Source organism: Lepisosteus platostomus, chromosome 9, assembly GCF_059453375.1.
Source record: "Lepisosteus platostomus isolate fLepPlt1 chromosome 9, fLepPlt1.hap1, whole genome shotgun sequence".
Classification (NCBI taxonomy): Eukaryota; Metazoa; Chordata; class Actinopteri; order Semionotiformes; family Lepisosteidae; genus Lepisosteus; species Lepisosteus platostomus.
In genome coordinates, this window is record NC_142619.1 from 1488977 (window position 1) to 1504588 (window position 15612).

General features: G+C 55.3%; 1 protein-coding gene across 8 annotated transcripts in view; it reads left to right on the forward strand.

The window, feature by feature from the left end:
- The window catches only part of kcnc3a (potassium voltage-gated channel, Shaw-related subfamily, member 3a), a 110000-nt gene that overhangs the window by 82031 nt on the left and 12357 nt on the right, over positions 1–15612 (forward strand). For 2 of the 8 annotated variants that reach the window (XR_015941334.1, XM_088646285.1), the window contains exon 1: positions 5837–12235. The exons of 2 other annotated variants lie outside the window; for them this stretch is intronic. Coding sequence is in view for 2 of the 6 variants with exons in the window: in XM_088646291.1 (XP_088502417.1) it covers positions 5619–5776 (158 nt within the window). In the remaining 4 variants the exon portion in view is untranslated. Of the gene's footprint in view, positions 1–5618; positions 13611–13860; positions 15501–15612 lie in introns of those variants that run through there. 4 more of the 8 variants (XM_088646286.1, XM_088646291.1, XM_088646289.1 and 1 more) reach the window with 4 other exon arrangements.

The following is a 15612-nucleotide window of genomic DNA, read 5'->3' on the forward strand; positions in this document are numbered from 1 at the left end:
TCTCTGTTTCTGTCTGTCTGTGCCTCTCTCTCTCTCTCTGTGTCTCTGTTTCTGTCTGTGTGCCTCTCTCTCTGTGTCTCTCTTTGTTTCTGTCCCTCTGTGTCTGTCTGAGTGTGTCTGTGCCTCTCTCTCTCTGTGTGTCTCTTTGTTTCTGTCCCTCTGTGTCTGTCTGAGTGTGTCTGTGCCTCTCTCTCTCTGTGTGTCTCTGTTTCTGTCTGTCTGTTCCTCTCTCTCTCTGTCTCTCTGTTTCTGTCTATCTGTGCCTCTCTCTCTGTGTGTGTCTCTGTTTCTGTCCCTCTGGGTCTGTCTGAGTGTGTCTGTGCCTCTCTCTCTGTCTCTCTGTTTCTGTCTATCTGTGCCTCCCTCTCTGTCTGTCTCTCTCTGTCTGTCTAAGTTTGCCAGTGTCCCTGTGTCTGTGTCTCTGTATCGGCCTGCCTGTGTCTCGGTGTCTGTCTCTCCATCTGGCTGTCGGGCTGATCTCTCCTGCTAGAGCGCTGGGGCTGGGCTGCGTCAGTGACCTTCTCAGCAGAGGGCTCTTGGCTTTGCTTCTGCCTGAGGGTCCCCACGCCCCACCCAGCAGCCAGCAGCCAGGACCCCTCTTCCATCATCCTCATTATCAGCCTTTCTGTTTCTGGGGGCAGCGTTTCCGGACCCCTCCTGACCCCTCCTGACCCCTGCTGTCCCCCCTCAGCGGAAGGAGACGCACAGAGCAGGCGTGGCCCAGAGAGAATCACCCCAGTGAGATCCTGCCTCGCTCACTAGTGCCCCCTACCTGTCGTAGGTACACGGGCGGGCCCGCGCTCTGGTCGGTAGCTGGGCGGGTGTTAAATGAACACCCAGGGTTTTCCCAGGCCGGCTGAGCCCAAGTTTCGACTCCGTGCCCCCCCCCGCCCCCGATCGGCTCATGTCTTCCAGTGCCAGTCCGTCACGGCAGGGAAGGTGTCTTCTGTCAGTCGGGTCTTCACCCCACTCCACAGCCTCATTTCTCTACATGGACTAGTGCGTCACATTGACTGTTTAATGTCCCCTGATCCCCAGCCGTCCAACGTGAACGTGCGTTTCTGTACTGTAGGGGTACAGTGTGACCCAGACTGGACTGTAGGGGTACAGTGTGACCCAGACTGGACTGTGGGGTTACAGTGTGACCCAGACTGGACCAGTGGTCTCTGGACTGTAGGGGTACAGTGTGACCCAGACTGGACCAGTGGTCTCTGGACTGTAGGGGTACAGTGTGACCCAGACTGGACCAGTGGTCTCTGGACTGTAGGGGTACAGTGTGACCCAGACTGGACCAGCGATCTCTGGACTGTAGGGGTACAGTGTGACCCAGACCGGACCAGTGATCTCTGGACTGTAGGGGTACAGTGTGACCCAGACTGGACCAGTGATCTCTGGACTGTGAGGTTACAGTGTGACCCAGACTGGACCGGTGATCTCTGGACTGTAGGGGTACAGTGTGACCCAGACTGGACCAGTGGTCTCTGGACTGTAGGGGTACAGTGTGACCCAGACTGGACCAGTGGTCTCTGGACTGTAGGGGTACAGTGTGACCCAGACTGGACCAGTGATCTCTGGACTGTGGGGGTACAGTGTGACCCAGACCGGACCAGTGATCTCTGGACTGTGAGGTTACAGTGTGACCCAGACTGGACTGTGGGGGTACAGTGTGACCCAGACTGGACTGTGGGGGTACAGTGTGACCCAGACCGGACCAGTGATCTCTGGACTGTGGGGTTACAGTGTGACCCAGACCGGACCAGTGATCTCTGGACTGTGGGGTTACAGTGTGACCCAGACCGGACCAGTGATCTCTGGACTGTGGGGTTACAGTGTGACCCAGACTGGACCGGCGATCTCTGGACTGTAGGGGTACAGTGTGACCCAGACTGGACCGGCGATCTCTGGACTGTGGGGTTACAGTGTGACCCAGACTGGACTGTGGGGGTACAGTGTGACCCAGACTGGACCAGTGATCTCTGGACTGTGAGGTTACAGTGTGACCCAGACTGGACTGTAGGGGTACAGTGTGACCCAGACCGGACCAGTGATCTCTGGACTGTGAGGTTACAGTGTGACCCAGACTGGACTGTGGGGGTACAGTGTGACCCAGACTGGACCAGTGATCTCTGGACTGTAGGGGTACAGTGTGACCCAGACTGGACTGTGGGGTTACAGTGTGACCCAGACTGGACTGTGGGGGTACAGTGTGACCCAGACTGGACTGTGGGGTTACACTGTGACCCAGACCGGACCAGTGATCTCTGGACTGTGGGGTTACAGTGTGACCCAGACTGGACTGTGGGGTTACAGTGTGACCCAGACTGGACTGTGGGGGTACAGTGTGACCCAGACTGGACTGTGGGGGTACAGTGTGACCCAGACCGGACCAGTGATCTCTGGACTGTGGGGTTACAGTGTGACCCAGACTGGACCAGCGATCTCTGGACTGTAGGGGTACAGTGTGACCCAGACTGGACCAGTGATCTCTGGACTGTGGGGTTACAGTGTGACCCAGACCGGACCAGTGATCTCTGGACTGTGGGGTTACAGTGTGACCCAGACTGGACCAGCGATCTCTGGACTGTAGGGGTACAGTGTGACCCAGACTGGACCAGTGATCTCTGGACTGTGGGGTTACAGTGTGACCCAGACCGGACCAGTGATCTCTGGACTGTGGGGTTACAGTGTGACCCAGACTGGAGTGTTTGAATGAGGAAACACTGGTTCACCTGGCTAGAATGTAATTTCAGGTGGCTGCAGTAGACTCCAGTGGTGCTCCTCTGACAGAAGACTCTTCCTCTGGGGTTGGTGCTGGAAACAAGCTGTAGGCTGAGGGGGCAACAGGCAGAGACAGGAAACCTCATGCTGGAGCGAGAGAGTTCTTCAACTCCTCTCCTCCTCCTCCTCCTCTCCTCTTTTGGGGATCGCAGATTTAGACAAGGCCGACATGCTGAAATTCGGGGAAATGCATTTAAAAGGAGAAGGGAGCCTACAAGCCACCGAAAATGCGGGGTTCACAAAGTATCGAGGTGCCAAGCCCAGCCCGAGGGGGGCTGTGGGGGGAACCCAGTGCCCCCCCAGTGGGTCAAAATGGAACTGAGCGCCGTCAGCCCCCCCACACACACACACACACCCCTCGGCCGGCGCGTGTGGGCATTGCTGGCCCGAAACGGAGGAGCTTGTGGTAGTTGGGCACTTGGCCTTGTGAAAGTGTCCTGTGTGACAGAGGGAACCTGGGGGGGTCTTCCCCCCCCCCCCAGGGAAAGGGGGGCATTCCCAATTCGGCCGGTCCCTGGATGGAAACGCTGCGGAGTCTCGGACCGGTTGATCAGTCGAGCGCTGGGAGAGGCATACTGCTCTCTTGACTCCTGATTGGCCAGTCCATTAGTTAAGTGCCTCATGCCGGTTCCTGATTGGCTAGACTGTCACTTCAGCGCCCGGGGTGCGGCTTCCCCGATTGGCCCGCGCAGACTGTCGCCGTGATTGGCTAGCCCACCCCTTCGGCGCCTCACGCTGATTTCTGATTGGCTGGTCGTCCCCCCTGGTGGTGCCTGAGACAGTTCTCTTGATCCGGCGGAATCCATCAGGGATTATAAAAACAAAAACAAAACATTTCTTTTCCCCCGAGATCCTCTCGCGGCCGCTGGGCGAGACCCGCTCGGAACAGTCCACCAGCCCCTCCCTGGGGCGCCTCCCGTGAGACCGCGCCCCAGCTGTGCCCCACAGTGGGAGGTGATCTACTGTACCACCTCGCTGGCATCTCCCAGCCTGCTCCAAGACAGCGCAACGCCCGAACTCGCCACCAGGGGGCGGGGCACCAGCGCCGGGCGACCGGCTCTCGGCTGTGAGGCAAGGGGCGGCGCCAGCGCCCCCTGGTGTTCAGAGTGGGACCCCGACCAGAGGCGCAGGGGGCTGCTGCTGGTGCTCGGCGGACCCCCACACGCGCAGCAGGGACAGGTGTCTGTGGCAGGGTAGCCTTCACAGGAAGCCAGCTTTGACCCCAGATGTTTCCACTTTGGGGGCGCACGCTGGGTAAAACTTCAGGGGTGTCGGACTCGGCTCCCGCCGTGCCCGGCGTCTCCCCGTTCCTGCGGAGCCCCCAGTTTGCTGGCTGCTCTGCTGGACGTGATTGACCTGCAGATTGGTTCACAGCTGCAGGACCTGTGCAGGGAGAGTGATTTACAGGGGCTGATCGGCAACTGCAAAAGACCAGGGAGTGTTAGACACCCCTGAGCACCCCTGGTCATGCCTGCAGCGTTGGGTCGCCTGGCGATCGGCGGTTCCGAGCCGAGACGATACGGGCGGTCCCTTTAAAAGACACGAGAGAGAGAGAGCACAAAGGACAGTTTCACCTGGTCAGCCTGGATTTGGGACACAAAGTGGCTTCTGCTCCTCGTTGCTTTTCTCTGTCTGTGGGTTTAATGACTGTTTGTTGACGTGTCAAGAAAATCTCTCGCCAAGTGTTTCTCATGCGATACCCACGTACAGCAGGGGCCTTCGGTCCTGGTCCTGGAGAGATCCCAGTTCTGCACCTCTTAATGAGCGTCACCCGTTGGAGAAGAACAGTCCCTCGGTGTCTTCAGTCAGGGGTTAGAGGTCAGTGTGACTCTGGGCTCACGAGGACAGGAACTGGCCCAGTTCGGTCCCTGAGACCCCAGTCCCTGCAGGGACTCTGGGGGTGTTCAGTCAGGGGTTAGAGGTCAGTGTGACTCTGGGCTCACGAGGACAGGAACTGGCCCAGTTCGGTCCCTGAGACCCCAGTCCCTGCAGGGACTCTGGGGGTGTTCAGTCAGGGGTTAGAGGTCAGTGTGACTCTGGGCTCACGAGGACAGGAACTGGCCCAGTTCGGTCCCTGAGACCCCAGTCCCTGCAGGGACTCTGGGGGTGTTCAGTCAGGGGTTAGAGGTCAGTGTGACTCTGGGCTCACGAGGACAGGAACTGGCCCAGTTCGGTCCCTGAGACCCCAGTCCCTGCAGGGACTCTGGGGGTGTTCAGTCAGGGGTTAGAGGTCAGTGTGACTCTGGGCTCACGAGGACAGGAACTGGCCCAGTTCGGTCCCTGAGACCCCAGTCCCTGCACGGACTCTGGGTGTCTTCAGCCAGGGGTTAAAGGTCGTGGTTGATCTGGACTCCTGAAGACTGGGTCGTGAACACTCCAGGACCAGAACTGAAGACCCCTGACCCTCCCTGAAGGGGTCGGGTGTCATTTACTCTGTCGCCGACTACCATGAGCCTGTCATAACTCGCATTCTCCCTGTTCTGTCTGTCTGTCTCTCTGTCTGTCTGTCTGTCTCTCTGTCTGTCTGTCTGTCCCGTGTCTCTCTGTTACCGCTGGTATTGACGTTGTGGACTCACCCCTGTCGCTGAACTACCACCCCCGATCCGCCTCCCATATCCACTGATCCGCACCCCGGTTCTCCCCACCCTGCTCCCCGGGACTGCTCTTCTGCGGGCTGGGGTCCCCCCCTTCCCCACGGGCCCGTCCCCAATCGGATATCTCCGGGGTCTCCACCCTCCCAACGCCATTCCCCCTCCGGACCCTGCCCCCGAAACATCTCCCACCCCCCTCTGGGTGCGTAACTGCCCCTCCCTGCCCCTCCCCTCCCGCCGTGGGAAAAGCCGGCAGCGGCTACGAGAAATCGCGGAGCCTGAACAACATCTCGGGAATGAGCGGGAGCCGGATGCGCCTCTCGCCCGCCACCAACCCCCCGTACGAGCCCTACGAGCCCCCCGCCCCGCTGCGGCGCTGCCGGTCCCCAATCCCGTCCATCCTGTAGCCCGCGGGGCCCCCCGGGCCCCCCGGGGCCCCCAGGGAGCGGGACCGCCGCGGGGGTGAGAGTAATCGGGAGGGAGGGGGGGGGCTCTCGGGGCTGCGGGGGGGGCGCGGGGATGTCGGCATGTTTCCCTCCGCGCCCCCCCGCCCCTCTGCGCGCCGCTGATGACCGGGATGCGTCCCGGGGTCTGTGTTTCTGGCTCCGACTCGGGAAGGGGGTCCCTACGGAACGGGACTCTACAGCTGGCCCCCCCCCCCGCCCTGCCCCGCTCCCTCGCTCCCTGCGGCCAGCGCACGACGGACATGTTGCCCCCCCTCTCCCCCCCAACACATCCGCCACACGATTGGTCAGAACCATTGGCAGGTTTTCAGTGTGGTGTAGAGGTCCATTACACTACTACAACACTGAGAGAGAGAGGGGTTCATACAGACACACTGACTGGACACTCCAGTACATTAACACTGCACTGAGAGAGAGAGGGGTTAATACACACACACTGACTGGACACTCCAGTACATGAACACTGCACTGAGAGAGAGAGGGGTTCATACAGACACACTGACTGGACACTCCAGTACATTAACACTGCACTGAGAGAGAGAGGGGTTAATACACACACACTGACTGGACACTCCAGTACATTAACACTGCACTGAGAGAGAGAGGGGTTAATACACACACACTGACTGGACACTCCAGTACATGAACACTGCACTGAGAGAGAGAGGGGTTAATACACACACACTGACTGGACACTCCAGTACATTAACACTGCACTGAGAGAGAGAGGGGTTCATACAGACACACTGACTGGACACTCCAGTACAGTAACACTGCACTGAGAGAGAGAGGGGTTAATACAGACACACTGACTGGACACTCCAGTACATTAACACTGCACTGAGAGAGAGAGGGGTTAATACAGACACACTGACTGGACACTCCAGTACATGAACACTGCACTGAGAGAGAGAGGGGTTCATACAGACACACTGACTGGACACTCCAGTACATGAACACTGCACTGAGAGAGAGAGGGGTTAATACAGACACACTGACTGGACACTCCAGTACATGAACACTGCACTGAGAGAGAGGGGTTAATACAGACACACTGACTGGACACTCCAGTACATGAACACTGCACTGAGAGAGAGGGGTTAATACAGACACACTGACTGGACACTCCAGTACATGAACACTGCACTGAGAGAGAGAGGGGTTCATACAGACACACTGACTGGACACTCCAGTACATGAACACTGCACTGAGAGAGAGAGGGGTTGATACACACACACTGGGGGGGCACACATTTCAGTGGGGTGACTCCAAGGGTCCCATCTCGCTTGTGACCCCCCAGCTGTCCCATGCGTGGTGGAAGAATGACTAGCACACCCACATCCACAGACAGAACTGAGCTTCCCTCCTGTCTGGCGTTGTGACGTCACCGCGGCAGCAGAGCGACGTCACGGTGACGTCATGGTGACATCACGGTGACATCACGGTGACCTCACCTCGGCCCGGCCCTCCTGGCTGTGGGTCTGTCAGAGCTGTCGCAGAGCTTCGGCTTGCCTGCTGATCGAGCCTCACGCGCCGATAGCCTTTGGTGGTGGTTTCGGTTCTGACCTTCCATTCTTCTGACATGCATAGGGCTGTTGACAGCTGTGGGCTACGAGCAGAGGCATGAAGGAGCTTTCTGACCCCCACCCCTGTAGGGGACACCTTGTGCCAAACCGACTGTACAGTATGCCTAGCGCAGAACAAGTATTAAATATATATCCACGCATCAGCTAAGACGACAGTGTAGCGGAAGGTCACTATTTTTAAAAACGCTCTGACAACCAGGTGAGAAAAACGCTATATCTACCGAGCTTACAATCCTTTGTATCTGTCAGTCTGTCTATAACTAGACATGTACATATATAGACATATGAACACAGCTGTACACACCTGTAGAAACACAAAGCCCTTTTGTATCCGAACACACACGTAACCGTATGTACTGTAAATACATATACAGACAGCAGGGCGAGAGATCTATACCAATACAATATATCTGCTTTTCTAAAGGGGGGCCCATGGACAGAGCTGTATTATTCTCATGAATAACCCCTCTCATTATTGTTCCTGTTGCTAGTAGTATGCCTAAACAAAACAGAGACTATTTTCGAATGCACTGGCGCAATATGCAGTAACTCTTTCTGATGCAAGAACTGGGCAGCAAGACACAGGAGACCTCGCCTATTTTTACGCTGGGCAGGCGGGCATGCTGTGGCTGCCCCCCCCAAGTACTGTCTGTACTGTGCGTATTCGCACTGGGCCGCGGACCCACTGTGCTGCCGTCTCAAAGGGGGCGCGGCCTGCCTGCCTGCCTGCCTGCGATAGGCTCAGGAGGTGGGGGGGGAGGGGCCGGCAACCAGCCAATCGAGAGCCTCCCTCCTCCCCACACCCCCCTCCCCTCCACCCCCCCGCCACTGCTCTCCATTGCATGATGGGATCTGTAGTTTTTTTTTAAAGGAAAATGCTGTCTCGCCCATCCCTCTCCCCCTCCCCGTTTGTCATCCACGCAGTTTTTCCCTTCGGATCCCCTCCCCACCCATCCCGTCTCGTTTGCGTGACTGTTTATTTCGCGCGTTGCTTATTTTCGCCCTTGATCGTGTTTTTTTTTTTGTGTTCCTTTTTTTTTTGTGTGTGTATGTGTGTGTTTCTTTTGATTTCCCTTTTCCTGCTGGGACGGCTCGTTCCCTCTGCCGAAAGGGGAGGCTGTTAATGGATGCTGGACCGACAGCGGCCGGTAGGAGGCGGGGAGTGGGGATTGGCTGGCCCTCGGCACCCGCGCTCGGATCTGCCCCCCCCCCAGCGCTGCGACCACACTCTTCCTCCTCCCCTCCTTCAGCTCGCCGGAGAGGAAGGTGGCGAAAAAGAAACCGGGTCGAGGGGCTTTGAGGACTTTTTCGTTTTTAATTTTTTTCTCATGAATGCCCATTTTTGCTCTTTTTTTTTGGTTTTTTTTAAAACAAAAAAGCCCTTTTCTCATTCTAAAGAAAACAAAGCTCATCATATATATATATATCTATTTTTTTAATAATCTTGTGCTTTGCTTTAACGACCCATTTAGTTATTTTGGAAATCTCTGCGGGCTCTCTTACTGTGTCTCTCTCTCTCCCCGTACATGTATGTACTGTACACCAATCTGGTACAAAAAAAAAAGATTTATTTTTCTCTAATAGGGATGCTCTGCGCTTAATTTGTCCCAGCGTTTTGCTCTCTCTCTCTCCTCTTTATCCTCTCTCCCCTTCCTGACCCACCAATAAGAGACAAACAGAAGGAAACGGACTTGTTTTCTTGGACATACTCAGGAGTCTTTCATCATATCATCGGGGATGCACTTTGACAAAGAAGAAGGGGGAAAAAACACAAACAGATTATATGTAGCAGGGCTGTATCTGACAAAGCCAGCCCAGTCTAAGATACGCAGAAAGGCCAGGAGGCTGTATGTTCCTGTACGTACGGACTGACACCAGGAGTTCTCAACTCCAGCACTGGGAACATGAGCTGTGTTATTCTGGGGGGGTGTGGTAGCAGTAGGAGGTGTGTCCAGGGGGTGGGGGAGTGGGAGTGGCCAATGGGCGGGGTCACGCCGTGCCCCTCCCACACCACCCACCTCCTTTCCCTATCCCATGACTCTATGCTCTCTCTCGTCTATCTTTTCTCTCTCTCCCTCGCCCCCCTCCTTCCCTTCAACCCCCCCCGTCCACTTCCATCAGTTCGCACCTACCAAGGCCTCGTCGAGACCCGTGTGATTTTACCACGAGTTTGTATTATAATCAATGCATGGGGTTGTCACTGCAAGCAATAAGGGGGAACTTTGTTGTCTGTGTTATCTATATTATAAGCTATGAGTATGTTTTTATAAAACTAAATCTAAATGTGAATGTATGTATGTGTATATATATTACTATGCATACACATATATATATATACATGCAATGCAATGACTGAGTGCATGTTCATAACAATGGAAACGTCTAGGCTTTCGTTAGCCAATCCTCTTTCTTTATTTGACTGATTGACACGAAAGAGGCGGGGCTTATATCTGCATGTCTGGAGCCTGCGGGGGGGGGGGGTGGGTGGAGCAAACCATTCTGACTGTTTGGCAGGGGTGGGTGGGCACTGGGAGAGTTTATTTTTCAACGGGTATGGGGGTGTGTCTGTGTGGACGTTGGGGGGGGTTTGAACATGTGATCGCCGTTCTTTTCTGTAATTACTATTATATCCTTATTATTTTTTTATTATGTTTTTTTTTTCGTTCACAGACAACTATTCTGAGAGCCCCATGCTTGTCAGATATATGCAAAATGAAGCTGTTACTGTGAATTAAACAGAAAAAAATCAACTTCTTCCTACTTTTTGGTTTTTCACACACTGGTTTCCCTCCCTCTGTCCCCCTGTCTCCTGCCCTTCTCTCTCTCTCTCTCCCTCTGTGCCGGCTGAAGCCCAGTGCCCCATGGTTTAAAATGTGCAGGTTCGCGGTAGTGGCAATTTCTCTCCCACCTCGGAGGATCTGAACAGTCTTTAGCATTCAGGATAGACGGGACACAGATCCCACCTGCGCCTGTGCTACCAATAGGAGAAGAACAAAAAAAAAACCGTAGAAATGATGCTGCATTTTATAACTGATCGTTGACGTTCATTTACGAGCAGCAGAGTGGGGGTAGTATTTAGTATTGACGCCTCACTGCTCTGACACACACAACAGGACAGGAGACACAGTGAGAGAGAGGAGATAACAGGAATGTTAACCTGTTTAGTTTCTGCTTGTAATTTTAACACCTTGCTAATCTGATTCAGAGGGCACATTTATAGAAATGCACAGAGAGTCTCATTTTTTTATTTGTCTTTATTAAACCATGGGGTACAGGGTACACTCACAAAGTCACACCATGAAGGCTGAAAGAAAACTAAAAGTGAGGAAATGGAGAGAGTCTGTCAGGGTGGAGGAGAGGGGGTCTCTGTGAGAGAGTCAGGGTGTAGAGGGGGTCTCTGTGAGAGAGTCAGGGTGTAGAGGGGGTCTCTGTGAGACAGTCAGGGTGGAGGAGAGGGGGTCTCTGTGAGAGAGTCAGGGTGTAGAGGGGGTCTCTGTGAGAGAGTCAGGGTGTAGAGGGGGTCTCTGTGAGAGAGTCAGGGTGGAGGAGAGGGGGTCTCTGTGAGAGAGTCAGGGTGTAGAGGGGGTCTCTGTGAGAGAGTCAGGGTGGAGGAGAGGGGGTCTCTGTGAGAGAGTCAGGGTGGAGGAGAGGGGGTCTCTGTGAGAGAGTCAGGGTGTAGAGGGGGTCTCTGTGAGAGAGTCAGGGTGTAGAGGGGGTCTCTGTGAGAGAGTCAGGGTGGAGGAGAGGGGGTCTCTGTGAGAGAGTCAGGGTGGAGGAGAGGGGGTCTCTGTGAGAGAGTCAGGGTGGAGGAGAGGGGGTCTCTGTGAGAGAGTCAGGGTGGAGAGGGGGTCTCTGTGAGAGAGTCAGGGTGTAGAGGGGGTCTCTGTGAGAGAGTCAGGGTGGAGGAGAAGGGGGTCTCTGTGAGAGAGTCAGTTGAGGATGTAGCCAGACTCAAACGGATTGAATTAGCATCTGACATGCATGTCCTATCTTCATGGCCCTGCTATAGAATAAGTGATGTGAGCAGAGCCCAGGCTGCTGGGTGAGAGAGTCAGGGTGACCCCCGTCGGATTCCTGTGAGCCCTCTCTTCCTCCGCGTGAGGACTTTGATGAGTGTGACGTCCCTCACCCTCGTCATCCTCTGTCCCCCCTCACCGACTTCTGACCGCAGGAACGACCTCAGGAACCTTTCAGTCCGCCCTCTGTGCGCCTGTCTCTCCTGTCCTCCTCTCTCTCCCATCCCTCGCTCTCCCTCTCTCCTCCTCCTCCTCCTCTCTCTCTCCTGTCCTCTCTGTCACTCCTGCCTTCTTGATTTCCTGCTCGGGGGGCTTCCAGGCTCCGGGAGGGACTGTCATTTCTGTAGCTCCTGCTCCAGACTCCCGCGCTGTAGGGACGGAGATCTGTCTCTGTCTCTGTCCGTCGATGGACCTGCGTGTCCGTATGCATCCCCACCACTGTGCGCAGATTGTTCCCAATTCCTCCACGGAGTCGTCTTCCATGCCTTCTCCCCCTTCATCTCCGGCTGGAAAAGGGTTTTTTTTGCGCTCCTCCGTCCCTCCCAGGCCCACCCCCTCCCTGGTGGAATTCTTCCTGGAAAAACTCCCGCATCCTTCCAGACTGCCATTCCTGGGCCGGACAGAGGACAGGGGCGCGGGTGGGGCCGGGTGGGGCCGGGTGGGCCGTGAGAGGGGGTCCTCTCTGTGCACAGTCCCAGCAGGGAGGGGAGAGAGGAAGGCCCCACTGATGACGACAGGAAGGAATCAGTCGGAGGAGGACGGAGCAGATCCACAAAGCTGGAGGCTTCTTCTCCTGTGTGTATGTATCACGCGTGTCCTCCTGTGTGTGGATGTATCACGCGTGTCCTCCTGTGTGTGGATGTATCACGCGTGTCCTCCTGTATGTGTATGTATCACGCGTGTCCTCCTGTGTGTGTATACCACATGTGTTCTCCTATGTGTGTACGAATCACACGTGTTCTCCTGTGTGTGTATGTATCACGCGTGTCCTCCTGTGTGTGGATGTATCACGCATGTCCTCCTGTGAGTATACGAATCACGCGTGTCCTCCTGTGTGTGTATGTATGACGCATGTCCTCCTGTGTGTGTATGTATCACGCGTGTCCTCCTGTGTGTGGATGTATCACGCGTGTCCTCCTGTGTGTGGATGTATCATGCATGTTCTCCTGTGTGTGTATGTATCACGCGTGTCCTCCTGTGTGCGTATGTATCATGTGTGTTCTCCTGTGTGTGTATGTATCACGCATGTCCTGCTGTGTGTGTATACCACATGTGTTCTCCTATGTGTGTACGAATCACACGTGTTCTCCTGTGTGTGTATGTATCACGCGTGTCCTCCTGTGTGTGTATGTATCACGTATTCTCCTGTGTATGTATGTATCACGTGTGTCCTCCTGTGTGTGTATGTATCATGTGTGTTCTCCTGTATGTGTGTGTGTATCATGCGTGTTCATCAGTCTCACAACAGCATAACGTGTGCTGTCTGCATCCACTGCCACACCTGACTTACAGTACATGTAAGGCTGTGTGTATGTATGTGTCTGCTGGTATTGTTGTATCTGTCTCTGTGTGTGAATCTATACAGTATGTATCTATGTGTGAGTAAGTCTCTCTGTGTGAGTCTGCGTTTGTGTGCCTGTGTGTGTGTCAATTGAAGTGTTTGCGTCTATGTGTGTTGGAGTCTATGTTTAAATGTGTGTGAGTTTGTGTGAGTCTATGTCTGTGTGTGAGTGAATCTCTGTGTGTGAGTCTGTGTACATGTGTGTGTGTCAGTGTTCGTGTGCGAGTCTATATGGGGTGTGTGTGTGTGTGAGAAATGTGACACAGGTCTGTTTGAATCGGCAGTGTGATCGACAGACTCTCCTGCCTTGAGTGTGCGGAGAGGCAGCGAGCGTCTGTACAAATGCTGTGGGGCTACATGTGAGCCCACTTCTGTGTAGATGGGCTCAGAGACAGAATGCGGGAGGACTGGGGGAATGGCAACAGTCTTCCGGGTCCTCACAACATTCTGACCTGAGCTCTGACCACCCTGGATCTGGGCCTCTCCAGCCTGGCCCGGCCAAGTCTGTGCCCAGTCAGCCGAGCTTGAATTCTTCACACTGTCTGCATCGGCCGCCTCCCTTCACCCATAACCACAATTTCAATGACTCCGGCTCGAACCGGCCCAGCCCAGTGTTCAGGGTCCTGGCTCCCAGGACAGGGGTGTCCAGTCCTGCTCCTGCAGGGTCAGTCAGTGTGTCTGTGGGTCTTCACTCCTTCATGAGCCAATCAGAGCCTCCAGGCAGGGTCCTGGCTCTAGGACAGGGGTGTCCAGTCCTGCTCCTGCAGGGTCAGTCAGTGTGTCTGTGGGTCTTCACTCCTTCATGAGCCAATCAGAGCCTCCAGGCAGGGTCCTGGCTCCAGGACAGGAGTGCCCAGTCCTGCTCCTGCAGGGTCAGTCAGTGTGTCTGCTGGTCTTCACTCCTTCATGAGCCAATCAGAGCCTCCAGGCAGGGTCCTGGCTCTAGGACAGGGGTGTCCAGTCCCGGTCCTGCAGGGTCAGTCAGTGTGTCTGCAGGTTTAGCAAATTTACTCTTTAAAGCAGCAGCACCTGAAGGGTCTGGGAGAAGCTGCTAAATTGGTCCCAGCTGGACTGGAAACCTGCAGACACCAGCCCAGAGCAGGACTGGGCACCATGAGATCTCTCCTGTTTACTTCCAGCATGAGCCTCCCAGATCCTCGCCCTCATTCTACCTCCCAACCTGAACCTAGAAACCCAACTTTAATCCGAAGCCAAACTCAGACCCCGCCGGTCCATCTCCTCACGGCCAGCCCCCTCCCTCTCCCAGTCTCCAGCCTCCTCATCGCCAGTCCAGCCCCAGGCCTGCTATTTCCAGTCTCCGGTCCCGCGCCCCGACGCTGCCTGGTCTTTTGGAAGTTGACGAGAATCCGAATCTCTCCGGGCTTCCACCCTCGCCAGCGGTCCGTAGCCGTCGATCCTGGAGTCCTTTACTGAACTGGGTCCGAAACAGGCCCAACAGGCTGGTCCTTTAGGCTGCCTGTGAACCGCCAAGAGGTTTCAGGACTGAGAAGCGATTCACCAGGTCAAATCAGTCCCATTGTTAGATTTGTTAAGGGCCCAGTTCTCCTCCTGCCCACACCTGCTGGGGTAATAAGACCCCAATGGGCTCTGGGGCCCAGTAATAGACCCCAATGAGCTCTGGGGTCCAGTAATAGACCCCAGTGAGCTCTGGGGTCCAGTAATAGACACCAATGAGCTCTGGGGTCCAGTAATAGACCCCAATGGGCTCTGGGGTTCAGTAATAGACCCCAATGAGCTCTGGGGTCCAGTAATAGACCCCAATGGGCTCTGGAGTCCAGTAATAGACCCCAATGGGCTCTGGAGTCCAGTAATAGACCCCAATGGGCTCTGGGGTCCAGTAATAGACACCAATGGGCTCTGGGATCCAGTAATAGACCCCAATGAGCGAGTCCAGTAATAGACCCCAATGGGCTCTGGGGCCAGTAATAGACACCAATGAGCTCTGGGGTCCAGTAATAGACCCCAATGGGCTCTGGGGCCCAGTAATAGACCCCAATGGGCTCTGGGATCCACTCGTAGTCGCAGACAGATCCCGACAGTGGATCCCAGAGCCTTTTGGGACGGGCTGTTAATCAGTTCCGGGGGCGCGTCTGTCACAGGGCAAGCCCTCAGGCAAAGCCGGCACTGATACTCGTGATGTTCGGCGCCTGACAGCTGTGTGTATTTGTTAAGGCCACTCACACAGGCGAAGCGGCTTACTGCTTGATTGGCAGCGTGCTGCCCTGGTTCCCCTGGAAGGCCACTGTGAACAGTCTGCCTGCACTGGGATCTCGGTACCAGAATCAGATCCTATAGCAGGATTTAACTAACTTCAGGTTGAAAGGTTCATCGAGAGCATCGCTACTACAACCGTTGAACCTGGCCTTGTGGTCTGTCAAACGCATGGCTTCAGGATAATCAAAGAGAGAGAGAGAGAGTATCGAACAGGAACCTACAGCAGCGAGCTCTGCTGAGGGCTTGTGTGTCCTCGCTCCAGCCTGAGGTCAGTCTGGGGCAGTCTGGGGCAGTCTGGGGCAGTCTGGGGCAGTCTGGGGCAGGAGGCCAGGCCTGGCGCCAGTGTCCCTGTGCAATTCCATGCATGTCTCAACTCCCTG